Here is a 26,737-nt window from a genome sequence, read left to right on the forward strand (position 1 = left end):
AGGGGATCCCACAGCCAGAGACCTGGCCTGCCTGAGCCCTGGTGACCCACCGGGCTTGTGCCCGAGAACAAATCCCCCTCAGAGCCCGTGGCTGGCCCAGGAGCAGAGCAGAGAGTGTCTGTGCCCAGGCACACTGAGTCACCCAGCCCAGGCCAAGAATCACACACTGAGGCCTCTCAGTCCAAGGGAAAACATTGCATAATTGAGATTTCTCCATGCACATCTGCTTGACAGTCTTCCAGCCACGTTTTGATGAACACTGTTCTACCAGTCAACAGTTTAAATATAAAACATTTCCCCACATCCTGGTGAGGAAGTACAGCTGAGGAACGCCCTCCAGCTCCCATCGCTGCCTCCCAGTGTTGCAATGTCCATTTCCCTCTGTATGTTCTGGGGAGAATCACACCTCTTTGTCTTCCTGTGGCCTCCACTGGGAAGTGATACTGTGATATTTCAGCCCTCAGCTGCTGCAAGGCACTGACCCCAACCCCAGGGATGTCCTGTACCCTGCAGTGGGACCATTCCCCATCCCTGCTGAACCGAGCTGCTCCGCAGGACTCATGGGGCCAGAAGAAAACAGAGAGGAAGAAGGCAGGGGCTGCAACCTCACACTGTGGACTCTCCTCTGGGAGTGATTCTTGGATGCTGGCTCCCCTCTCAATGCTTTTTATGCATTTTCAGTTATTTCTGAATGTAAAATGCGTCATGCTCCAGCAACTTTGGCATTTAATGAAGAGCCTGAACACCGTCCTGTCTCCTCTCCAGACACTAATGGGACGTAGCAGTGCTCTTTTTCCCCAGGAGGATTGTGAGTTTAAATATACAAAGGAGAGTGAGATACTTGAATATTAACTAGGGAATTATTACCAGTATGTGTGTAGCATCCAGAAATCCCAATTCCTATGATTTATCTACCTATTTCAGCAATGCTAATGAGTAGAGCGATGAACTGATGACATGCTGGGGAACTCTCATGGAGGGATCACATCTCATAGGAACAATTAAATGACAATATCCTTATTCTCTCAAGTGAGGACAGGAGTATCAGCACATTGGGCTCTTGACCTTTCCTGCCACTAATGCATAATCCCATCAAAACAGAACCACAGGATTGTTAAGATTGGGAAAGACCTCTAGGACCATGGAGTCCAACTGCTGAACATGGAAATCACAGAGAGCCCAGCCAGGACATGGTAATTTGTTTTAGAGCACATGACAATATAACATGTATGACAGAGAATAGTTCAAGGGAAATATGAGTAGCACACTGATAACTGCTAGTGAGGGAGAGATTTGTGCCCTCAATATACAACAAATTTACCCTGCTATACACATGGGAATCCAACGAGGGCATGGCACAAAATTAGCAGTTGGAACAACTGGAAATGGAAGCAACTTTGGGTAACTTCTGGCTTGGAAGGGCTTCACATTTCTAGACTAGCTTGTTCTAGTCTTCCATTTACTTTGGTGTGAGAAGTGTGCTTAGCAGTCCTGTCAGCAAGTGTCAGTAACATGCAGCCAGCTCTCAGCTGTCTCAAATGAGGAAGAATTATACTGATTTCTATATTAACATGTCTTTAACCAAGGCAGTGACAGAGGACAGCAGCTCTCAAAAGCCACAGAAAAGATGCAACCAACCTTGGTGAACTGGTGAACGATGATGTGCAGACAGTGCCTCTTCATGTCCAGGGCCTGGGTCTTGTCAGCTGCCTCTAAAATCTAGAGCAGGAGCAAAAATGTGATTTCCCTTCTGCAGAGCTCAGATGCACAAACAGTCCTGACTCAGAGCAGGTAACTCCTCTTAGCTAGGGAACATCTCCATTTTGCATTACAAACTGAATCTTTTCTGAACTATTCAAAAATAAGCCTTGGATTTAAAATGTATGGAGTCCTCAAGAGCTAATCAGCAGGAATTGCTTCTGCTTGTGCTGCAAATGTTCAGGCTGCCTGCTTGGAAGCTGGCATTGGCACTGGGGGCTTTCTTACCACACAATATCTTTTGTTAGCTCAAACTCCACTGCCAGATCCTGTCAGCATCACTGATAAAACAAGACTAATGTCTGTCACCTGCAGATCATCATTTGCCCTGGAACAAATGTCTGCCAAAAAGGGTTTACAGTTGAGTGCTGAGCACGTGGTCATCTAAAAAAGACCTTTAGAAACAGTTCTGTAACAGGGGATGAGAGTTCAGGAGAAGCCAGGTGAGCAGCACCTGCTGAACCCTGCAGCACGGGAACAGAAGTGACACAGTACCAGGTAAGGAACACTGCTGTTGAAGGCTGGGCTCCCACACAGGTCATCACATAGGGCCACTGCCACTGGAAGGGTCTGGGCAGTCTCAGTGACCTGGCACTGGGGGTACCCACTTAACCAGACCCCTTGGCTTTCCTCTAAGTGATTAATTAAAGTGCTTGGGAACAATTACCTGGAGCACATTCTCCACTGTGACATTCATTTCCAGGTTCTGCTTACAGTAGGCTTGGAGTCTGTTGTTGGAGAAGCCATAGTAGTAAGGTGCTGCAAAGAGGTATCTACTCATCCCATTGAGGAATAAACCAGAAAGAGAAGGTGAGAGTGCTGATGGCAAACAAATCCATGTGAGGAGTGGAAGTGCAGAGCCTGCTGGTGCCCTCCTGAGAGAACATCCTCCCAGCCTGTGCCAGGCAATCCAAAGCAAAAGGAAGGTGACCTGCTGGACATGCACTGAGACAGATCCTTCAATTCCTTCGAATTTAAGGATACAGGGAGTCTTCAGGAGGCATGTTCACTTCTCCATAATAGATGTATCTAAGCATGGACTCGAATGCTTGCTTGCTGGGAACCATTTCACCAATAGAAATGTTCACTTGCCCATCTTCTGGCATGAAGGAACGGAACATGGCTTCAAAGTAACTGGAAAGGGAAATAAAACTGATCTAACACATTCTGCAGACAGATGGTTTAACCCAGTATCGTTCAAAGGCTGCTATTCAGAACTGGAGCTTCCAAAGCAACAAATTCAGGTGACAACCTGGGCAAAAACACTGCTCATTTATTTTTTTCATATATGTCTACCAGTGAAAACTCCAAATATAATCCCCCTAATTACCATCAAAACTACCTGAAATTCGTCTGTTTCTTGAAAATTAGGACACATGGTGCTTTGATTTTTTCTTTAATTTGCATAAGACCCAGTAGAGAGCTTAAAGCATTATGAATTTCCTCGGTATCTACAGGCTGCCAATCATCAGGGCTGTTTTAAGACCTGTGAAATGCTTCTGGTAAAATACCACAGTAACTAATACTGAATATTGTTACTGGGTCTGCAAAAAAAACCTGTGACAATATTTGAAATAGAAATTTTATGTGAACACTTAATGTTTGGTGGAACATAAGGTGCAGGTCCACAGAACACACAAGTGCAGGACAAATCCACTTCTCCCTGAGGAGGGAGAACAGTCCCACCTTCAGCAGGGCGGACTCCTTTCTCTGCATAAAGCATGGGAACACTCTAGTCTCTGGCAGGCACCATTTTTTTAATGCTTATTCATAACCAGTGTTAAATATCAGAAAGTGAGAAAGAAATTCAAGTTCCACATGATACAATACGAACTGTTCACTGTCAAAGGCTCCTTCTGACCTCAGTGGACATCTGCTGCTTTCCACTTCACTGAAACCACCTTATGTTTCCCACCCTTTTTCCCTTCCTGTGATTTTATCGATGCTTTGTCTTGCAGTGCAGCTTCTCACACACCCTCTGGAGAATCTCTGCAGTTCTAATTTCCTATCTTTCCCTGCTGGGTATCAAATGGAAAAAAATTTAATCACTACTGCTTAAAGGCTTATTACACTCATTGAGCAAAGCTGCATCTTAACACTTCATGCAGATTTAAGTTCCTCCCTGTCTTCTAAACCAAGCCAGCTGAGCACAGGCTGCCCAGCACTGCTCCATCCTTCACACACTGCCTTGTCAGGAACAGGGCTCACCTGGAGCGAGCTGCCAGGATGGCTTTGTGGGCTGGCCGTGGGTGCCCATCTAGGAGCAGGATGATATCACAGAATTCAGTCCCAGCTCCTTCCAGGTAAGCCTTCATGTCCTGAATTAAGGATGTTCCTGAAATCAAACATAATGAAATAAAGACATGATAGTTCCAGGTAACCAGGTGCTATCGAACTAATACATGGCCAAGCCAGAGCTCCAGCCCCTCTTTCCTTTGGGATTCACAGCATGAATTTGAGTGAAGTCCTTCCTCCTAATCGTGGAGCAAAATGAGCTTCATCCTTCCCCACCACAACTCATTGCCTGCTGCCCATCCCAGAACCAAACCTATCAGCTCTGCTTTCTGCCACTGACAGCAAACTCCAGCTCTGGCCACACTGACAGGTGCTCTCTGCAGATATGAAAGCTGATTTTTCCCTTCCATTTTCACTATTTCCAACCACAAGGAATATAAAATTTTGTGTATTAATGAAAAATCCTTCCCAAATCAGCAACAAAGGCTTCTTTTATCCAATATTTTAATCAACCTTTGTAAATACACAACTGATAAATAGAGCACATCCAAGTCTGCTCCAAACTTACTCATATTTTCAAAGTTCATCTTTCAGATTTTAGTGTTTGGGTCTCTCACACCATTCCAGCTCTGGATACACAACTGGCCAAGCCACCTTCCCAGCCAGTGCACCTCTCCTCCCTGGGAAAAATGCCAGCCAAGGCCTTTCTACTTGACCTTCCAGGACTATCTTCCTTCTCTTTCTCTCCAGTTCCCAATTATTTTTGTGCAGCATTCCACACCAACACTGCCAATGCCTCTGAACTTTGTGACCTTAGAAAATCTCATTATTACATTCCTTGTGTTGTGTGTCAGGGTGTTAAAATGTTGAGTAAGACTAGTCCCAAATCAGCCCTTGATGAATTCCACGATAAAACTGTAAATCACATATTTCTCTTCCCCTCCCCTCGTCCTGTTCCTTTCACACATGCACACAGAGCAGTGCCTTATTCACAAGATCTTCCTCCATCCTCCTGCTCCTCCTTGGTGAACACCTTCAAGCAGGCTGGTTCCCTGCTTGGCTCTGTCACCCTTCAGCCACTTAAGAGTGACTGTCCACTGCCTTTTATTGGATCATTCTTGACACCCTTCTGCTCCTTCTCTCATCTCTCTGAACAGGCTCAAGATGGTTTATTGCAAGAACACGACTATGTTTCCCATGCACTTTGATGGGACACCATTCTGACTGAAACTCACTGGGAAAAGAACTGTTGTGCTCTGTCTCTGTCTGGGAGAGAGCCTGAGCAGTTATCCCAACTGGGAACTGGTGGGCTGCAGAGGGCTGCTTCCCAGTATCCTCCCAGGCTAAACAAACCATTAGCAATGCCAAACCAGCACAAGGAATGACTCCATAAAGCAGGAAGGTTACCGATGTCGAGTGGCTGGTCAGAGTGTGTTCGGACAGGAGGCTGCTGCTTTCTCCGGACAATCTCCACAATGAGGGATGAAGAAAGATGCTCAAACTCCTTCATCATTATGACTTGATTAAAATGGGATTCCTTCACCACAAAGTTCAGGCAATGTTCCTTAAAAATACACCAATATTAATTAAAAAATTCATGGTTGAAGTCATCTTACAGCATCCCATAAATGTTACACATTACATATGCCATCAGCCATCCTTTCCTTTGAACCTCCACATGGATCCTGCAGCTGGAACTATCAAACAATGATATCCTTATCCTTCCTAAATGACCATTTAGGCTCCTACTTGAACAGGAAATTCAGTACAATTCTAAGCATCTAGAAAAATTTGACTAGAAATACTAACAAGGAAGAGATTAACTGCCCATTGAGCTGCTCCAAAGCTTTCTAATACAGGAATCTCAGGAGATATTGAAAACTTCACAGAGATAATGAAGATTGATTGCTACCTCATAGTAACTCTTAACATAATTAGATACCAAAAGTTAATTAAAAGCGTGGAGAGATCTTAACTCTTGACACTCTCCATCAAGGGTCCAAAGAGCTTGCAGGATTCCTTGTGTGGGTTTTGCCTGAACATTTTCTGTAAACACAGCAAACAGTTCAAGAGCTCTGGAAGGCTCTTGTGTGATAAACTTCTTACAAAAATCAGTCTGGTGAAAAGGTGACAAATGAACCAGACCTAATGCTAAACAGTTAGAGACAAAAAAAAGGGCACTTCATTTCTCAGTATGAACCAAGGCTTTCCCTCAGGACATTTTAATAAGCAATAAATGCAATCTATACCAGCTCACCATAAAGCGGGTACAAGTTCACCCAAAGAATCATTACTACTCTCTGCTTCCTGCCAGTTTATTTCACCTGGGAGCCAAAGGTATCTGTCAGGACTCCCCTGTGAAATGTTTTAAACAATGACTGCGATGCCACAAAGAGCAGCTTTCTACAGAGGACCCACCCATGAGGACTAACAAGCACCTGAGCAGACAGGATGCCAGCTCAGGGTGATCCTGCCTGACTGGAGCCATGTGCAAGAGCCCCTGTCACCCCAGAGGTGGCCAGGGCAGGTGGGGGCACCAGATCCACCAATGCTTGAGCTTCTGGGCAGCTGATGGCACCATGGTGCCATGCATCAAAGGCTGTGCCAGCATTTACAGACTTGCTGCTGACCCTGCTGCTGTCCTCCTGAGGCCTTTCCTCTCCAAAGTGGTGGTGCATACTGGTTTCTCCAGCCTCACTGTGCTTGCAGCCACCAGCAACATGGTCACTGGTGTGCACAGGCTGAACATCATCAGCAGGTACTGCATGGTCCTGCTCTGGCTCTTGGACTGGGGGCAGGAGCTGCTTCCCTGCAGGTTCAGCAGAACTGGCTCCGGGCACTGAGCTGGGATCAGCATGGCCAGCACCTCTTGGGCTGCAGCTGGGGGTCAACCCTACCCTGATTGTCACCAAACACCCAAAAGCCCCCCACCCACCACAGAGACAGAGAACCACTGGCACATTTTGTTTTTCAGGGCAAAGGCCTGAGAACAGAGTTTAGTTTTTCCATCTGTCCAGGTGAAAGAACCTATCTGCAGTCTCAGTGTATGTAACACAGCAAGACCAGGCAATGCACTGGTTCCATCTTGCTGCAGCAAGAGTGAACTGATGAAGAACCAAAGTCACTCTGCCCTTGACATTCTACAAAGCAGATATGCAAAAATATCGAGCACTTATTGAAAAAAGCCTACATAATATCACAAGCCACTGCAGGACAACCCATGCTAAATATACTCAAGCAACTGTAATTAAAGGAGTGGTGCATTTGCAAAAGCTCAGCCAAACATTAATTACATAAATTTTATTTTTAAAAATTTCTTATCAGTTACTTTGTATGCAGAATGTGATTACCTTTAGCTGATCCAGCTGAAGCTTGTTAGCATTCTCACATACAATGAGCACATTCTGCAGATCTACAGATGCTTCAATATACTGAAGGCAGAGCTGTTCCAGCCGAGAGAGCTTGAAGTTTAAGGCCAGTTTGTACACATCCATAATGAGTAACACATCCTGCACATGACCTGGAATTGCAAGAGGGAAAACTGCTGGACAGCTCACAGAACAAAGAGAGGAACCCTTCTAAAAGTATTTTTTATATCAACCAGAGCAATTGGAATAGTAGAACAGGCAGTGACTGGAGTATTTTTATGGGGGAAAAAATTCCATTCCTGGTTAGATAAAATCTGAATCAATACTAGAAAAGGAGGCTCAAATTTGAAGCATGCAAAAGCCACTCCAAAGTATATTTTAGACAAAGATTTTGTGACAATCTGAATCACAATTTTCTGAAACCCTCCAAAAAAAGTGAAGTCTTTAAAATCCCTGACAAGCTCCAGAGCTTGCAGACTAATTTCTCACAGTGCCCAGCTGCCAACAGCCCTGCCAGAGTCCTTGGGTTTTACACAGTATTAACAATCAGCTCCCTGATTCTGCCAGACCCTTATGAAGGCACTCTGTGCTTTCACTCTGTGCTTCAGCCTGCACAGACCCACAGGTGGTCTACAAGGGCTGAAGTGAGAGAGGGGCAGAGGGGACCCTTGCCGGCCACTGCAATGGGGCTACTGAGACACCAGCTCAAGGAATAATCCCCCATGGCCTTTGCTTTCCTCACAGAAGAGCTCTGCCCATCTGCTCTAACTACTTTTTAATAGAGAAAAGCCCTCTTGCATGTCACGTGCCTTCCCCGTGGCTAATTGGAAAATCCCATTTGATGAGCATGCCCAATTCCATTAGCTCAGCCTCTGGATGGCTCCCCAGGGTGCTGCTCTCAGAACTGAGAGGAGCAGCTAGGAATACAAATGGGCAGGGCAGGGCCCATGGAGGATCCCAGCAGAAAGGGGAGCACCAGGGAGATGCTCTCATGGACTGGAGGAAGGGGGCAGCCTGCCTGGGAAGCCTGTAACAATGGGAAGAGCTCAGGGGTCCAAGCCTTCCCTTGGCCTGAGCCAGTCCCAAGGTGAGGGTACCGAGGATCAGAGAACAGCTGGGAGCAGGATCTGGCAATGTCAGCAGAATCTAGGGAGCATCTCCCTGACCCCCATTCAGTGGGATCATTCTCAGATGGGCCTCCTCACAGGGAAAGCCTTGACACAAATGGACACATACCACTTTTTTTCTGAGAACTACCTTTGCAGAAAGGGAAGATCTTGGAGTGAAAGCTGCAGCAAAGTTCAGTGCTAGGGCAGCTGTACTTCACTGTACTTCACTGTGCCCCGTGGCTGCAGCTTCCCCAGCCCCCAGCAGCTGGAGTTCCTTGCTGTATCCAGCCTCACTCCCATCACCCCACAGCCCTCACCACTCACACAGCCAGGAGTTGGATTCCCTGTGTGGGAGCTGCAAGATCTCTGGCTATTACTTCTCTGCCCACAAGTGTTTTTAACTCAGAGAACTTCAATGAATGCATCAAATGGATTTTTCCTTTCTTGAGGCATTCGTTCAGACTGGATTTTTAACAGGTGATAAATACTGGCTTGCACACCTTTCTGAGTGGGCACAGTTTAAAATGGATCAAAACAATATCAGAAAAAGGAAATAAGCCAAGCCAGGAATTAGATACATGGTCCTTCCAAGTAGGATGCTGTGATGTTCAAAACACCACAATATTTTTTGTTTGTTTGGGTTTTCACACCCTTTGGAATGATCAAGAACTTCTTCTTCCTTGATATTTGAAAAGAATTAGGAAAAAAAAAAGCATGGTTATTATGCTCTGATAAAAATCTGCTTTTCGTTTAATCTCAGGTTAGTAATTAAGTGCTCAGAACAGGACTGATCACTTGCAAATGCTTGATTCTGCTGTTTCAAAACACGTTTGCCCCCCTCCCCTCCCCTCCCTGAGCCAGTGTTACTTCACCTGCTGCCCTACCTTTGCGGGGATACTTTATCTTATCCGTGTACAGGAACTGCATGAGCACCTCAAAGGGCTGGGCCTCGGCCTCGCGGATGGGCACTTCCAGCAGCGGCTGCAGTCGGCACAGCTTGACGTTCCCTCCAATCCCATCCTTCTGGCATGTGGTGTGTCCCTCCTCTTCAATGTCTTGCTTTGATTTCTAATGAAACAGAAAAACCACCCAAACATGGCACAAGGCTGTGCCAGTGCACACAAGTTACCACCAAACCAGAGGATCCTTCTTACTCCACATTCTTCAAGACCCAGGATCTCTTTAGCTTCAGGATTATCTTCAAGATAACAAGGAATTTGTATGTCTTAGACTTATTGTTCCATATCCTGGGACACACATGGATCAGAACACAAGTAAGTTCCTGGATACAGGTCAGAAGCAGGACGTCAGAGCAAGGGAGGGATGAACTGCACTGAACTCGTATTCCTGCCCACAGCAGGAACAGCCTCACTCTGTGAAGGAGGGACAGGTGGGAGCAGATTCCACAAACCCTGCCTTGCAAAGGCAGAGCTCAAAGTGCTACACAAAACTATTTTAAAGCACTCTGTTACCTCAAGTTTCACTATGACAGCCTTTCCCCACAGCCTTTCCAGTGGCAAAACAATTAACTGAGGGGCAGTGAGGCATCCACATCTTACTGCAGGTTGCGTGCTACCACCTCCCCAAAACACATTAAATGTTTGCTGCTGAAAACTTGGATGTAGTTAAAATTAATAAATTAATAGACACTGATCAGAGGCACCAGACTTTCAGCTCTGGAAAAAGTAAAAAAATACAGAGGTTAAGGGAACAGAAGCAGCTGAAACCCTTAGCACTGCCTTCCTTCCCTCTAATCTGTCTGATCTTGTGGGCCATCCCCATGACACAGCTCTTACCTTCCCCACGGGGAAGGGCACACACACCTCTCTGGGGCATTCCACAAGATTAGACCTCAGACAGCTGCAAGAGCTTCCAAGAACCACACTGTCAAATCCAGCTAACTGGATTAACTCTGGCTCCTCCATGTTACACTCCTGATACGCATCCAGTAGCCTTTGTTAATACTAATGATCCTCTTTATTTTACTTGCTCAAGAGCACCTTTGCATCAGACACTGTTCCCATCCTCCAGCCTGTCTCAGCAGATATTACGTTTCTCCTGACAACCTTATTCCCAAACCTGGGCAGAATAAGCCTTACCTTGCTAGAAGGCTACTTTTCCAAAATACTCACTTGTTTCACCCTCTCCCTGGCCTGCATGATTTTCTTTTTCAGCCACTTGCAGCGAGCGGTGACGATCGCAGTGTGCCCTCGGACTCGCTCCTCCTTCTGCCAAAGGTAGAAACCACATTCAACTTTCATCCCCAAATCACATGCTCGTAGCAGATGGCAGAAGTCACAGAAACCTGGGCTGAACCCCAGGTTACAATACATTTCAAGTTAGACTCAAAGGCAGCTTTACATCTGCTCTGCACATACAGATGAAATTCAACACCTCTTTCCCCAAAGGCTAATGGCAAACACCATTTGGGAAAGAGGCTGTGTCACATTCAACAAGTGGAAGATCCCGTGTCACATATATTACTTTTTATTCTTGCATCTGATTTTCTGTTTAATTTTCCCTTTTCAAAATAACACTACAGTTTTGCCATAATTTATTTCACCTCTTGTTGAGGATCTGTTCTCCGAGCTTTGCAAAGCTTTTTCTAACTTTTTCTTTTTGCAAAAGGAATGCAGGTAAGTTCAAATATCTCATGTTTATCTTCAGAAAACCTGTTCTCTGTTAAAATTTTTAACTGTTTCCATTACTAGAGAATCATTCCCCTGTACTGCTTTTTCTCATTCTCTTTTGTTTCAGTAATTAAAAATGGTTCTTGAAATGATAATGGGTTTGCAAAACACTGACCTGCCTTCCCAGGAGGCAACTGGGACCTGGGAGAGCAGAGGTCATTGGTACATTTTCATATTGCAACTCTATATAACATGCTTCAATAAATTCAGGCTAAGTCAGTGACCCATAGCTCTTCTCAGTTTAAAAGTTTCTTCTCCTTTGCAGCTTTAAAAATTTATCTGGATAAGTGAAACTTACTAAACCAGGCAGACAGTTCACCAGTGATTCATTCCCAGGGTTTCTGGCACAGCCATTGCAGAATTTGCTTTTTCCCAGCAAACACACCACACACACAGTAACACCCCCACTGGCACCTCTCCAATAAATTCTACTCACCTCTCCCAAAACAAACTCCAAGTCACTGAACTGCCTGTTTTCCCACAGCCTTCCATAGTCTTCATGGAGAGTGCATTTAGGGTAACAAGAAAACTGAAAAAAAAAAAAAAACCACAGAAGACAGAATTAATTTCAATGGCTATATAAACTTCAAATCTCAAATCACTCTGGAGCAGAGGAGCCTGAGGTCAGATCTCCTCAGGGTCTGCAGCTTCCTCACAAGGGGCAGAGGAGGGACAGCTTCAATCTCTGCTCTCTGTGAGCAGGGACAGGACCTAGGGAAGGGCTGCAGCTGTGTCAGGGGAGGGTTCTTCCCCCACAGGGTGCTGGGCACTGCCCAGGCTCCCCAGGGAATGGGCACGGCCCCGAGGCTGCCAGAGCTCCAGGAGCGTTTGGACACCGCTGCGAGGGATGCCCAGGGTGGGATTGTTGGGGTGTCAGTGCAGGGCCAGGGGTTGGACTTGATGATCCTTGTGGGTTCCTTCCAGCTCAGGATATTCCTGATTCCATGACTCTATAACCAAAAGTGCCGAGGTTACATCTAATATCACTGGATTTTCTTATTGACTCAGCCTCAGTGTAGTACATAAAGCAGAATGTAACAAGCAAACCAAACACATGCAAGGGCTTCCTCCACAGTGAGGGTAAGGACAGATAACACAGCGTAACATGGAAGAATTGTGTCTCATCACAACTTCCAGATATGAGGATTCAGAGGCTGGGAGTCTCACCTGCTCTCAAGACTTGTCTTGAAGGTGCCATGCAATAAAAATAAACTTGAGTGTAGGTGGGATTTAATCTGGTGTGAGTATCCTGAATTTGAAATTTTCAATTCCCGTATTTCTGTGGGATGGGAGTGGGAGAGCTGCATGGAGATAAAACCTCAATACAAAACACTCTGCCCCAGAGCCCTGAACAGGACAGCACTGAAGAGGAACAGCCAATTTTAATGAAATAACATGGCAAATCCCATCAAATTTATCAAAGTTGTTGTGACCTCTGTAGGACTTTAGAAGGCACTAGAGGGCTTGACCTTACCAAAATGTCTGTCCAAATAACATTTCTCAAAAGATTTTAAATACACACATTGACCTTTGAAAGCTGAATCTGAAATACAGAGGCTGCCTGTAGGAAAGCCATGGAATAAAAGCCATGGAGCTCATGGTGAGCTAAACCAGACACTCCACAGCCAAAGCCAGAGCCAGGAATCATGTGGAACTGGTGTGGAAGTGAGTATGTTTATCAGCAAATTACCTGGAACCTGTACATCTCTCCACTTCTGATGTTATTGTCCACTGTGCCACCAAAGATGTACATAGCATCCGAGATAACTGCTGCTGCGTGGAAGAGTCTCCCACTGGGTAACTGGGGAAACAAAATAGGGAATAAACAAAAAGAAAAGGACAAAAAAGGCAAGGTAATAAATAAAAGCCTATTCTTCTGCCAAGAAAAAAGACCAGCTATTAACAGATCAACAGTGAAAGAAGAAAATCACAGAATCAAGAATATTTGAGTTGGAAGGAACACACGGGGACTGTCGAGTCCAACTCTTGAGTGACTGGCCCGTACAGGGACTGAACCCATGACCTTGGCATTACGAGCACCCTGCTCGGAGCAAACCGATGCAGCCTGAGGCCACAAACACACACAGACACACACACACAGACACACACACACAGACACAGACACACACATACACACACAGAGACACAGACACACACACATACACACAGACAGACACAGACAGACACACAGACACACACACACACACATACACACACAGACACACACAGACACACACACACAGACAGACATACACAGACACACAGACACACACAGACACACACACACATACACACACACAGACACAGACATACACAGACACAGACATACAGACACACACAGAGACACAGACAGACACACACAGACACACACACACAGACACACACACACATAGACACACACAGACACACACAGACACACACACACATAGACACACACACAGACAGACACACACACAGACAGACACACACACACAGACAGACACACACACACAGACACAGACAGACACACACAGACAGACACAGACACACACAGACACACAGACACACACAGACACACACACATACACACAGACACACACATACACACAGACATACACAGACACACAGACACAGACACACAGACACACACACATACACACAGACACACACAGACACACACACACACACAGACACACACATACACACACACACAGACATACACAGACACACACACATACACACACACACACACACACACACACACAGACACAGACACACACAGACACACACACATACACACATACATGCACACACACACTTGCATCCTGAGATTGACATTTGCTGTATTTCAGGATTGTTTCCTAGCGTGTCTAGAACATACTGTCCAGTCACATTTAAGAACACCCATTCACTGCACCTTCTAATCAGAATGGCACCTACACAGGTGTAGGTATCATGGCAGCTACAAAATGTATCATTTACAAAGTTAAACTCAATTTTTCATATAAACCCCACATACACTTCTAGAAATAAGCAGATTCTGCAATTGTCATCACTGTGCAAACTCAGCTTATTCCAAATGCTGTCAGGAACTTGAAAGGTAAATGATCATCTACCTCAGCAGGATTGAGCCCCAGGCCTGTGAGCACCCGCCTTCCCCACAGCTTGAAGGGCCGAACCATCTGGCTAAGGCCCCAGGAATGCCCAGTGCAGAACAGGAGCCCAAGGCTGGAGCTGTTGGCAGAGCTGGCACCTTGGAGCCACAGCTCCTGTCTCCATCCTGCCAGCTCCACAGAAAGTAAAGCCCCCCACACTGCAGCTATTTATAGGGCTGAGGGATCACACCATCCCTGAAACACACTCCACCTCAGAGCTGCAGCATCGGGTGATTTTTGAAGAGGGAAGAGTCACTGCAAGCCAAAGCCACCGTGACCCTCCTGCAGAGGACAGACCACAGCATTTTCACTCATTTCTTCTGGGGCTACACAAAGGTGTGTGAACACATCAGCACATCTCACTGAGAGCTCACAGAAAGGCTTCAAGTGGTGAAACTTCTTTTTTTCCCCTGAGTTTGATCAGGCTTGTTTTGTCTTCCAGGCAGTAAATCTCATTAAATCTTTGCCTACAAAATAAAAAGCCCTCTGGTATAAGAAATCTTTGCTTCTTGTACATATTTATAGACACCACTCAAGTAAAACTCAAACATGAAACAAGATTATGTTTATCTGGAGAGGCAGATTTTCCAGGAAACCATGCTGACTGGCAGCTCCCATTCCCACCAACTCACCCCTCTCACCACAGCATCACACAACAGCCTCATTTAGCCTGTTACTCACCACACTTTCCATGACTTGCTCTTTTCCTCAAACTACGGCTTTTAAGGAGACAACCCCCCAGTCAGTAACTAGGACGTGGGTGTTTTTCTCAGATGTACAAACCACAGACTTGCTCACCTTAAAAGGCACATTTGCCTGTGCCAGTATAACAAACCCTCTGGATTCCTCTGGATAAACAAGATGCCTTCTGTATCCAGCACGTTTCATGGATACTTTATCAAGGGAACTTCAGAGTTTGTTCTAATAAATACTGTGATGGGTTATGGAGTAACACTGATCTGTTAGTACATTCCTGCCTGGACCCAGTTCCATACCTCTCTGAAAGAGGGAGATTACTGTCAAATATCATCTAGTTTCTATGGCCTCTGCTTGTTCTTAGCAATAATCTCATTAACTAAATAAGATGTACTGATTGAAATAATCAACCATATTATAATGGGTTAAAAATACATCTGTCACCTTCATCAACTGGAGCTCCAACCTCATCCCAAGGTAAGTTTGCTTGCCAAGACCCATTCCCACACAGCTAGGCAGGCTGGTGTTAGCTGTACTATAACATCTTTCTCACGACTAACTGCAACCAAAACCAAGCAAAAAGAACTGTTCTAGCAGAGCTCAAATGCAGCCCACCTGCTTTAGACTTATTCAGGTCATCTTCCAAGTCTCCTTTTTCTTTTTTTTAAATAAATGATACTTTAGCTTTGCTTTTAATTAAAATAATTCTCAAAATCCTCTAGTATTTTGTTTTTAAAAGCTGCCACTGAATTTAACAACCACTTTTTTTTCAATCAAAAAGCCTTACAGCTTTGAAACAACTGGTGCCAGAAAGCAAACATGAACCACCTGAATATTTAACCATGTAAGATGTACTTGCCAGTCACATCATATTCAACTCCAACAATCTCTATGGAATGCTGTAATGATGATTTTTCATTTGTAATGGTTGGTACTGGCCAAGGAACCAGAGCTCTGCACTCACTAATAACTTAAACAATCAAACAACTTCACTTTCTAAATACACAGACAGCATTTTTAAAGAGAGAAATGTAAAACATGGAATGACAACCTGGAACAGAAAAGGCCATGTCCAGTTCATCAAAACATTGTGCAGCTGAGAGTTTCAGGGTGTTTGTTTTACTGAATCAGAACAGCAGAATTCAGGCCAGCATAAACCCCCACAGGGAGATGACAACGCTGCAAGTGGTGACATTTTGGTGCCACCCGTATGGGGAACAACGGTCAGTCCTTCCAGGACCAAGGATTTGGCCACAGGAACTTTGTTCCAGTGCAAGGAAGGAGAGCTGGGTCCTCAAGAAAATATTCAGGGGGAATAAAAGGTTAATAGAGCTCAGGAGCACAAACAGCTGGAGAGACATGCTGGTCCCCACGGTCCTCATCCACCCATACCAGACACTCAGAACCTGCCCTATCTCGAATTTTTCACTGGGAGACCTCCCAAGCTGCCAAATCCAGCTGCTGAATACACTCACCCCAGGTAGAGTTTATAAGAACAAGCTACAAAATACCACCTACTTTGCTAGCCAGGATGGTCAGAAAGGATGAGAGGAAACGGCTCAAATTGCAGCAGGGGAGGTTTAGGCTGGATATTAGGAAACATTTTCTCATTAAAAGGGTTGTAAGCATTGGCACAGGCTGCTCAGGGCAGTGATAGAGTCACCATCCCTGGAAGTGTTCAAAAGGTGCGTGGCACTTGGGGATATGGACTAGTGGTGAATGTGGCAGTGCTGATCTTGAAGGTCTTTTCCAACTCTAATGGTTCTGTAATTCTATGATTCTAATTTCATCTGCTGGCACAACTCCAGATGGTCCTGTGTGAATCCAGAGGGATTTGTCTTTCTCCTTCCTGGTGCATACAGGAATGCTAAAAATCACCAACTAAGAGGCACTGCCAATCTGAACGTATTTGTCAGCTCTAGATCCTGTACTTACCTCTCCATCAAATGTGATCTCCTTACTTTATTAACAGTGCCTGACAGAAGAAATTCTAGATTCAATCCTGACACCTCCAGTGATGGGGGCTGGCACCCCTCTCTGAGCTACATTGCCCTGTTTCATCTGTTGGAGTGGTTTCTCTATTTAAGGTTAATGAGATTTGCATCTGAGCATCTTTACAAGCTGGAATCTTTGCTTTCAAAAGCAGATCTCATCAGTCACCTTTGCTTTCCTTTCAGTACACCCTTCCACACTGCTGGAATGACTCAAGCCATCATTTTCAAAATAAAAGTACTTCACAAGTCTTTTTTTTCCTCTCATTTCTTATGCTCAGACTCACACTGTAGCCTGTCTAGACAGCACAAATGGAGTTTGTCCTGTGCTGCTCATCAGGGTTCTAATTTGACTCCCAAAGCTGTACATTAGAGTTGCCTCTCCCTCTGCCAGAGCACCCAGCAATCATTCAAATAGGTGAGATTACAGCCCTGAGCATTAGCTCTGGGCCTGAGCACATATACTTTAAAATAAACTCAGTAATACCTGTGCAAACCCCTTCATAAACTCATTGATTTAAATTTTGACCTCACCAGGAACACATTCAGCTTTGCTTGAAGTCCTTACTAAATTAAGTTGAAGCAATGTAAAGTAAAATTAAATAGTTAAAGAAGTAAAATGAATCATTTCCACTCAGGGGTCAATAGTAGCCTGCTCTATGCAATTTAGAACTTGCACATGCAGAGCCAAGGCTTAAATGGTTCTTGGATTACAGCTTAAGTTAAATAGCTCATGATAAATTGCAAGGGGGAAAAAAAGGAGCAGAAAAGAAAAGGCATATATGAAGGTGGAATTTCTCTCTTTCTCCTTGAATGTTTGATTTCCATTTTTGAAGTCTTTTTCACTTCCAAGTGTTTATTTACCTCTGAGTCTGCTGTAGATCCTTGATTAACTGTTGCTATGCTGAAATCTAAACCAAATACATCCCAAGATCTTTTTAACCCCGTTCTCTCAAGGGCACAGTGGGAGCTTCCTCTGGGGCAGATACTCTCTCAGCCACTGCTGGGTAGGACACCTGGTTACAAGGTTTAAAAACAAAAGTGTGTAAAAGTATAGATGGGAGGCATGAGAGACCAGACATGGAGCAGCAGTCCCCTGCAGCTGAAGCTCCAGAAGATCATCCCTGTGTATCCAGAACACTCAGAGTCAGTCCAGAAAAAGCTCTGTAGTCATTTGGAGTCCATGGCTGTGACTGAACCATTAACATTTTAGCTGTGTAGTTTTCTCAAGGTTTGTGCAATGACAGAGACACACAGCAATGAAATCTTTTTCACTAATTGCTTTTTGTCTGCCCTCTTCCTCCCAATGGCTCTTCACAAATCACAGAACCTGAGACTGGTTCAGGTTGAGAGGGACCTTAAAGCTCAACTTGTTCCACCCTCAGCCATGGCAGGGACACCTTCCACTAGCCCAGGTTGCTCCAAGCCCTGTCCAGCCTGGCCATGGACGCTTCCAGGGATGAGAAGCTGAGGAGTTTGCTCACTGTAAGCAGGCAAAATGCAGATCACAAGCTAAGAGGGACTATCCATCAGCTATTCCCAAGTCTGAGACAGCCTTCCCACATTTTGTCTTGATGAAAAAACAGGGCAGATGGATCACCCCAAAGTGACAAGCTGTTTTTTATGTCAAAGCTGACTGACACACTGGAAGAGGATGAAGCTCTCTCAGCTGGCAGGTCAGCAGCACACACAGAGCCCTGCGAGGGCCCGGCTCTGCCTGGGCCTGGCCATGGCCTCGCCCAGCCCTTCTGCACTGCCAGCAGAACTGGGTCAGGGACAAAAACACAACTTGCTTGTAGTGAGATTCACTCTCTTGGCTGTGAGGAATGCATTAGCTATGCTATTATCGCAGGCTGTGACTACTTGTGCTGTTGCAGCGCTTATCTTCTCCCTCTGACTCTCATTTTAATATGTTTCAGTGCTTTTCTTGATAGAAATTTCAACATTATGGGCAATACTATGACATTGCTAAAATCAAATCCTCTGCAGTTGTTTCAAGGTTCTCCTTTCTTACTCTCAGCTCCTCAGAAGCCTTCTTATATTTACAGAATAGATTTATAACTGTGTAAATGTTAATTTTCCTCACACTCGGCTATGAATAAGCAGGTATTTCAGAAGGTAACTGCTGCATTGAACTCAAAAGCCAGTAATAATGTGCACAGATTTCTTTCACAACCCAGGAACATCAATGAGTCTCTCTATCCTTCAGTACCATTAAAAGCTTAAAGCCAAAATGAAATAAAAAGACCTAAAGCCATCAACAAACTAACTTGGTGAACCAACATAAACTAAGACATAAAAAATTATCTATTTTTCTCCAAAACTGGAAGAAAACCGTAAGCTACAACAGGTCCAAATGGGCTGCCACTACTGGGAGATGTGGACTGGGAGCTGTTGATACATGAGATTGTTTCCTCACTGTTACACCAAGCAACAGCATCAAACTCAAACAGATGGACAGACAGAGCTTTGGATAGTCTTTCAGTTCAAGGAGGTTTAAGGATTTAAAAGGTTTTCCCATGCTGGGTGCAGACAATCTCTGCTTTCAGACAAAATTGGAACAGACACATGCTAGACTGAGCTTCAAGACATGCAGGTCTAGAAACGAAGAAAAGCAGGGAAATGCTGAAGGATTTTACTGAGCCTTTCCACAGGCTGATGTTCCTTTACTGGGCCTTTCCTTAGGCTGTCATTCCTTTCAGATTATGGCAATGGACTCTTCCAGTTTATCACTGCAGGTACCCAAGAGTAACCAAAGTGCTCTTTATAACCCAAAAAGTACCTATTAATTTAAAAAATCTGGCCTGGTATGAACTTTGGGAACACAGCTAACCATGAACCAGGCAACTGCACTGCTGTACAAGAAAGTGATGGAGAAAATCCTCCTGGAAGGTACTTCCATCACATGAAGGAGGTGACTGGTACCAGTCAGCAAGGATTTACCAAAGGCAAATTTTTCCTGAGTAACCTGATCATCGCCTTCAAAATGCTTCATGGGTCATAGAGGGCACTGCATTCTCAGCAAGTCTATGCTTGATAGCAAATTGTCTGGAGCAGTTGAAATGCTGGAGGCTGATATTCCAAAGGACTTAGCCAGGCTGGAAAATGGGCTGCTGGGCACCTCAGGAAGTTCTGCCAAGTCTCGGCCCTGGGACAGTCATTCCTTGCAATGATACAGGCTGGGGCCTGGCTGTCTAGAACACAACTCTGCAGAACACAGATGTGGTGGACAAGGGGCTGCAGAGGGCTCAGCAGTGTCCTCCTGCAGCATGGCCAGCAGCCCCTCAGCTGCGCCAGTGGGCTTGGAGAAGGGACTTGTCCTCCTCTACTCACTATTTTTAAGTCCCCAGCTAAAGTGCTCTGCCAGTTCTGGGATCCCCATTACAGAAAGGCATTGACCTACACAAACAAGTCTGGTGGAGGGACACAACATCAAGGCTGTGATCAAGGGCTGGAGCACAGGATGCACAAGAGAAGAGAAGAGAAGGCAAAAGAGGCACCTTCTTGCAGGTGTGCAGGGATGCCAGAGGGGCTCTTCAGAGCCAATAGACTCAAGTCAGCACAGGAAGTTATTTCTTAGTATGAGAGGAAAATGTCTTTGATCATGATAGTGGACAAGCACTGGATGGAAGCCAGGAGAAGCTGCTGGATCTCTAACCCTGGAGATACACTGGAATGGAATGGAATGGAATGGAATGGAATGGAATGGAATGGAATGGACAATGCCCTGAGCAGCCTGCCCCAACCAGACCTGCTCTGAGCATGTGGTTGGATTTGAAACCTTGGAAGTCCTTCTAACCCACCTGCTTTTGTGATTCTAAGACTTCCTCCTGTTCTTTAACATACTGCAGGGCTGGGAGCTCAGCTGTGCTCTTGTTACAATGGAAATTTAATTTACATCTAAGATGGAAATTTAGCTTTTACTTTTCCCCTCTGATGATACAGACAAGAAAACAGGGAATAAAAACTCTATCACAGACACACAGAATGGACCTCTTCAAAGGCTATTTCCTTTGCCTCAGACAGGGTCAACAATACTTACTTTGTTCCTGAGAGAACAAAATCCAGCCTGTTCTTAGAGATTTCCACTGGTAGAGACTTTTCAAAACATCTCATGAAACCTTCAACACCACACTAATGTCAGAAAGCCAAAAATATTTTGTCTGCAGTGTATTTACTGAGATTGCCATAACTACATTGTCAACATAAATGATCTATTGCAGCTTAACAGCAAGGCAAAGCAGAGGATCACCTCTGTAAGCAGCACTTCCACATATGGAGCTGTTAATATAGAAACTGTCATGGATTGAAGCAGAAGACAGAAAGTTGAAGACCATGGTGCAGAAACCTACAACCCCAGATAAAACACAGAATCACAGGATGGTTTGGGTTGGAAGGGACCTTAAAGCTCATCTTGTTCCAACCCCTGCCATGGGCAGGGGACACCTTCCACTAGCCCAGGTTGCTCCAAGCCCCATCCAACCTGGCCTTGGACACTTCCAGGGATCTAGGGGCAGCCACAGCTGCTCTGGGCACCCTGTGCCAGAGCCTCACCACCCTCACAGGGAACAATTCCTTCCCAATACCCCATCTACCCCTGCCCTCTGGCAGCTGGAAGCCATTCCCCCTTGTCCTGTCCCTCCAGGCCTTTATCCAAAGTCCCTCTCCAGCTCTCCTGGAGCCCCTTTAGGCACTGGAAGGGGCTCTAAGGTTCTCCCCAGAGCCTTTTCTTTTCCAGGTGAACACCCCCATCTCTCCCAGCCTGGCTCCAGAGCAGAGGAGCTCCAGGCCTTGGAGCCGCTCCGTGGCCTCCCCTGGACTCGCTGCAGCAGCTCCAGGTCCTTCCCGTGCTGGAACCGCAGGGCTGGAGGCAGCTCTGCAGGGGGGGTCTCAGCTGAGCGGGGCACAGGGGCAGAATCCCCCCCTGCCCTGCTGCCCACGCTGGGGGCTCAGCCCAGCACACGGGGGGGTTCTGGGCTAAATCACCACATACAGAAGCAAAGTCATAATAACAAAAGCTTGTTGCAATATCAGCTCTGGTTACAGTAAGTGACAGGGGATGCAACAGAGACATCGTTCGCAATTGTGCTCTACACTGAGAATGAGATTTTTCCATCTGACACTCACTGGAGAACACAGAATGGAAACAGGAAGGTAAATCCATTAACAATGACATCCAAACACGTGGCAGCATAACCACAAAGGTCAGGGTATGAGGCTGTCTGTAATTTACTTACAGTTGTAATAATAGTAAATGTGATTTCCTTTAAAATTGTTTTAGTATATATCAGTCGCAGTTTTAAAGAGCAATGTTAATGTATAATTAATTCATCAGAGAGGATGAGGCAGTTTGAAGAGCAAGCCAAACTCCAGCCAAATCCAATGAATGTGTCACAAAAGATCATATATTGAAATCTGACAACAGCTGACAGAAATCCAGTGACCAGTCATTTGTTTCTCTTTGGCATGTGGCGTGCATTCAAAAATCCAATAACCATAACAGTACTTTTGGGATCTTAATCTGACTTCCTGAATAAACCAACCTACCAGACTTCTGTGAAGAGGTACTGAAACTGAGACTTTCTTTGATGAAAGCTTTCTTTTTAGAAAATATCAAATCCTGGTTTAAGTGTAATGAAGACTTTACCAAAAACACTATGATAAAATGTTCTAATAAATAATTACTCTCATTCTATACAATTTGTAAACATTTGTTTTCCTTTCTTTTTCAGTCTGGATATTTCTAGTTTCAACTAGAAGAGTGACCGGATCTTGTTTTATCTTTCACTAATAGATTAAAAACCCTCTGTTCCCCAGGTAAGCCAGGGAAGATTTAATTTCCTACACCTAAAAGAGACTTCACTTTACAGCTGGTCACTGGACTTCCCATCTTCAATCATTCTCTGAACAACCTCCCTGGTTTGCGAACACAACATGGGGAGATGTTATACTGGAAGATCTATCTAAATAATGCAATGATCGTGTATTTATGTTGCTTAATGACACTACACTATGTCAGCTTCTAGAACCAAGAATATCACAGCACTTCCAGCCATTTCAGACCACCAGGAGCTCTCTCAGATCCCCACAAGAACTGGGAATTTAAGTCATTGTTTCCAAGGATGCTGTAAGGGAAACCATGAAGCCCAGACCACACACTCTTGTTCATAAATGTATCCTACAGCCAAACTGAAACATGGACTGTTTGCACCCACCATAGGAAGAAATCTAAATCCCTGAGTGGACTGTTAATGTAATCAGTAATTGGTAAAACTCAGGACAATTAGTAAATATTGGAGGAAAGCTGTGATTTTCTGTTGTCTTTCAAGGCTGTTGGCAAAAGTTTAGACAGAGTAACTGCTCTTCATTCAAAAAGCGTATTTCAAGTCTTTCCATTACTCAATTTTATACCACCTTAATTGGGTCATGTTAAATCTGTGTTGTTACAATTCCTTACCAGTGAGTGAGTTACAGAAATATTCCTTCTGCCTATCATCCACATCATTTGCATTTTGCTTTCTCTGGGAGAATACTGTTTTATTATTACATGCTGAAAAGGATGTAGTAATGAACACCCCTCAGAAAGGATATGAACATAGAATCGACAAAGAGAAATGGAGCTGTGCAATAGAGTTAGCTGCAGTTACTCTGATATGCAGATTCTTGTAAATACAAACATTTTCAAGATGTCTCTCTCCAGCTCACTGAGCACAGACCTGCAAAGGGCACTGGCATGAAGCTCCTACATTTTTAAAAGAGGTTTTTTAAAAAGGATGCAAGCCTGAACAGTACATATTATTTATAAACATCAAAAGTGCCAGTCTTCTCTTTGGATTGTGAAATGCTCAGTTTTATCTCTCCCAGCAGAACACGATACCTTGACAACTACTCTGCCCACCTGTGAGGCAGATCTTGTTAGGGGGCTCACTGCAGGAATTCAGGGCATTGTGCACATAGTAACATGATTCTCTTGCCTGAAGATACCTCGAGGGGTAACTGATCTCTGCACAAGGAGACTGGGGCAGATTCATCCCCAGGAGGATGACTAAGTCCTTTTAATCTTCCTCAGCTGCCCACAAACCACGTCACTGTAATCCGTCTGAAAACCTCCAAAACTGAGCCTCCAAGTAAGCCCAAGAAGGTTACCAGCACATTAACCTCCATTTTGGCTTATTAAAAGAAAAATTAAGAGCTTTGAAAATTGGAAATTTTTATTGCTCTTGGCTTTGAAAGGCCTAATTGTGAGACTGAAATGTTTCCCAGAACAAGTTTTAGAGATTTCCCTCATAACTTCAGGAGAGATGAATGACTCGCCGGCCCCTGCAGCCACAGGGAGATGACGGGAACTGTGAGGAAGGAGAATTTTCTTCTTCCTGACTTAACACCCTGCTCTATGAGGCACTGGCTGCTCCAAATATCACCTTGGATCCTGTGGGTCTGTGTCCACAACTGGCTGCGCTCCCTGCCAGACGTGGAGCTCCTGTCATTCCCTGCAGACTCCTCTCTGTAGCACAAGCCATGACTGCCACCTGTACATGTGTCTGTCAACTGTGCAACATGGGGCATTTTTCCTCCTACTGCCTGCTGATTTCTTATGCTGCTTCCAACCTTCCTCAGAAAGTAAAGGATATTTTGAGTTCAATAGAAAAACTTGAGGCAAACAAAAAAAAATCTATTTCTTGTTTTTGAAATCCTCCAGTAGCCCCATAAAAAAAAAATCCAGCATGCCAGGAAGCTTTGGCAGTGTTATGCAGGCAGGCAAGGACTCAAGATATTCCTGTGGCTGCCTTAGAAAAGCAGAACCCCCAGCTGTGAAGATCATGTAACAGCGAAGATGGAGAATAGCTCTGTGTGCTCTGTACAATACATATGTACACGTACTCTATATAGGTTTGAGGAGCTACAGACTGCAATTGTGTAGCTCAGCAAGGATGTCTTCTTATTCATTTTGGAGACATCCTAAGGCATAAAATGAGAGCTCCTGGTTTATTTTTGAAGTACTGACCTGTTCCATCTCAGTTTGCCCTCTTCTACTCATTAAGTCATTTCCCATCCTCCATCCCACAGCGAGGCACTACCAAGAATTCTGAGCGCCCTGGGCAGAGAACTACAACAGGTCCATTGCCAGACCTGTTCCCAGGTTTTACCTGTTTACTCAAAATGCAGAAAATGCCAGACTGTCTCAGGGCACCTGCAGCACCTGACACATGACTGCTGTCTGTGCTCAAGAAGTGCCTCTAGGACCTTCCTAGAACTCACTGTGCTTTGCCGTGATTAATGCCCAAACTGTGCCACCCTTTCCAGGTAACAACCTCAAGATTCTTCAGCCTTTTGTGACTTGTCACCTTCTGCGTTGCCCATAGCAGGGTAGCAGAGGACATACAATCTCCACCTGACAGACTATTTCTCCTACTGGCATAAAGAGGTCTGAAAAGTCAAATCACTCCCTGAGAAGTCCAAATCACCCTGAAAAGCTCCTCAGGGCTGGCTAAATTCAAAGAACAAGACTGGAATGGCAGTAATCACTCTCCTTCAGCATAAGAAATCTCTTCTGTAATCTCTTTTGCAAAGCACTGTAAAAATCACCACTGAATTAAGAGCTCATTTAGCACCAAACCTTCTTATCTGGGACTCCAGAATCTTTACCCACTCCGTGGTAAATGTCCAAAAGAAGAAAGAATTAAGGATATGCATCACATGAGTAAGAAAGTAACCTTGCCATAGTGCAGTTAAGCAAAGTTGTAATGCAGCATTTCTACGATCATATCACATAATACAGTGCAAGCAGAATGTAAACTCTACAATCCATCCATTGGAAAGAAAAAACCCAACTCTAAAAGTCAAGGTAGGTCATCTGCTGCACAATAACAGAGGTCACTATCACCTCACACACAGCAGAAACCATCAAGTGCTGAAACAGCATTGCACTTATCGACTTCTGTTTTGTTTCAAATTAACGTGAATAAATTTGTTCATAGAGATAGATAAAAAAGGAAAATCCAAGTTCAGTGTCCAGGGAACAGGATGGTACTAGAGATTCATTGCTATTTTTAGAAGTCTTTGCCAAAAGCTCATAGAAACTTTAGGAAGATGATTCTGAGAAATTATCTAGTTATGACTCCAGAAGACACAAAATAATTTAAAATTCACTTAAAACACCAAAAGTCTTTCAGGTTTTGCAGGTAATCGGTCTTTTAGGAAAATTTACTATCACGTGTTTCAACAGCACTTCAGTTTCACCTCCCATTTCTACCAAATCAGTCTCTAGATGCTGTACCAGAGAAAGAAACTCCAAAATACAACAAAGGCAACTAACATACTTCTGTTTTGGATTACAGACAGATGAAGAAAAGAGCTTTGAAATCTGAAATGAAATTTAGCAGGGGATAACTCAGGGAATAATGCTGGTTTGAAGCACTGCCAGGAGCAGTTCTGCTCCTGGAAGCAATAAGCAATTGTGTCCCAAAGAACCAATGCCTGCTGAAGCCTCACACATCAAACGGTAACACTGGCAGGAACAGAACAGCAACCACAGTCCTGAAGGTAACTGTGGCTTTAGAAAGTTGAAGAAGCAGCTTTATTACTTTCACGTGACAATAAATCAGCTTTGTAAAGCATTAAATAGGCTACTGTGAAATACTCTGGTCAAATAACAGTTCCCAACGAGGCCCATGTGCATGGTTAATTACAAGCAGTGTGTGTGTGTGGGCTCATCCAATGCTGTGATGTGTCTGCAAACACATAAACACACCAAAC

The 26,737-nt window shown here is 44.6% G+C and overlaps 1 protein-coding gene across 1 annotated transcript in view; it reads right to left on the reverse strand.

Moving 5' to 3' along the window:
* LZTR1 (leucine zipper like post translational regulator 1) overlaps positions 1–26,737 on the reverse strand; it is a 35,799-nt gene that overhangs the window by 1,914 nt on the left and 7,148 nt on the right. The window contains exons 10-19 of the mRNA XM_068995631.1: positions 12,851–12,961; positions 11,597–11,689; positions 10,603–10,698; positions 9,355–9,538; positions 7,344–7,513; positions 5,401–5,557; positions 3,967–4,093; positions 2,743–2,892; positions 2,426–2,531; positions 1,639–1,719 (exon numbers count right to left, since the gene is read on the reverse strand). Coding sequence (XP_068851732.1) covers positions 1,639–1,719; positions 2,426–2,531; positions 2,743–2,892; positions 3,967–4,093; positions 5,401–5,557; positions 7,344–7,513; positions 9,355–9,538; positions 10,603–10,698; positions 11,597–11,689; positions 12,851–12,961 — 1,275 coding nt within the window. The remainder of the gene's footprint in view (positions 1–1,638; positions 1,720–2,425; positions 2,532–2,742; positions 2,893–3,966; positions 4,094–5,400; positions 5,558–7,343; positions 7,514–9,354; positions 9,539–10,602; positions 10,699–11,596; positions 11,690–12,850; positions 12,962–26,737) is intronic.

The sequence above is a fragment of the Aphelocoma coerulescens genome, chromosome 26, assembly GCF_041296385.1.
Source record: "Aphelocoma coerulescens isolate FSJ_1873_10779 chromosome 26, UR_Acoe_1.0, whole genome shotgun sequence".
NCBI lineage: Eukaryota > Metazoa > Chordata > Aves > Passeriformes > Corvidae > Aphelocoma > Aphelocoma coerulescens.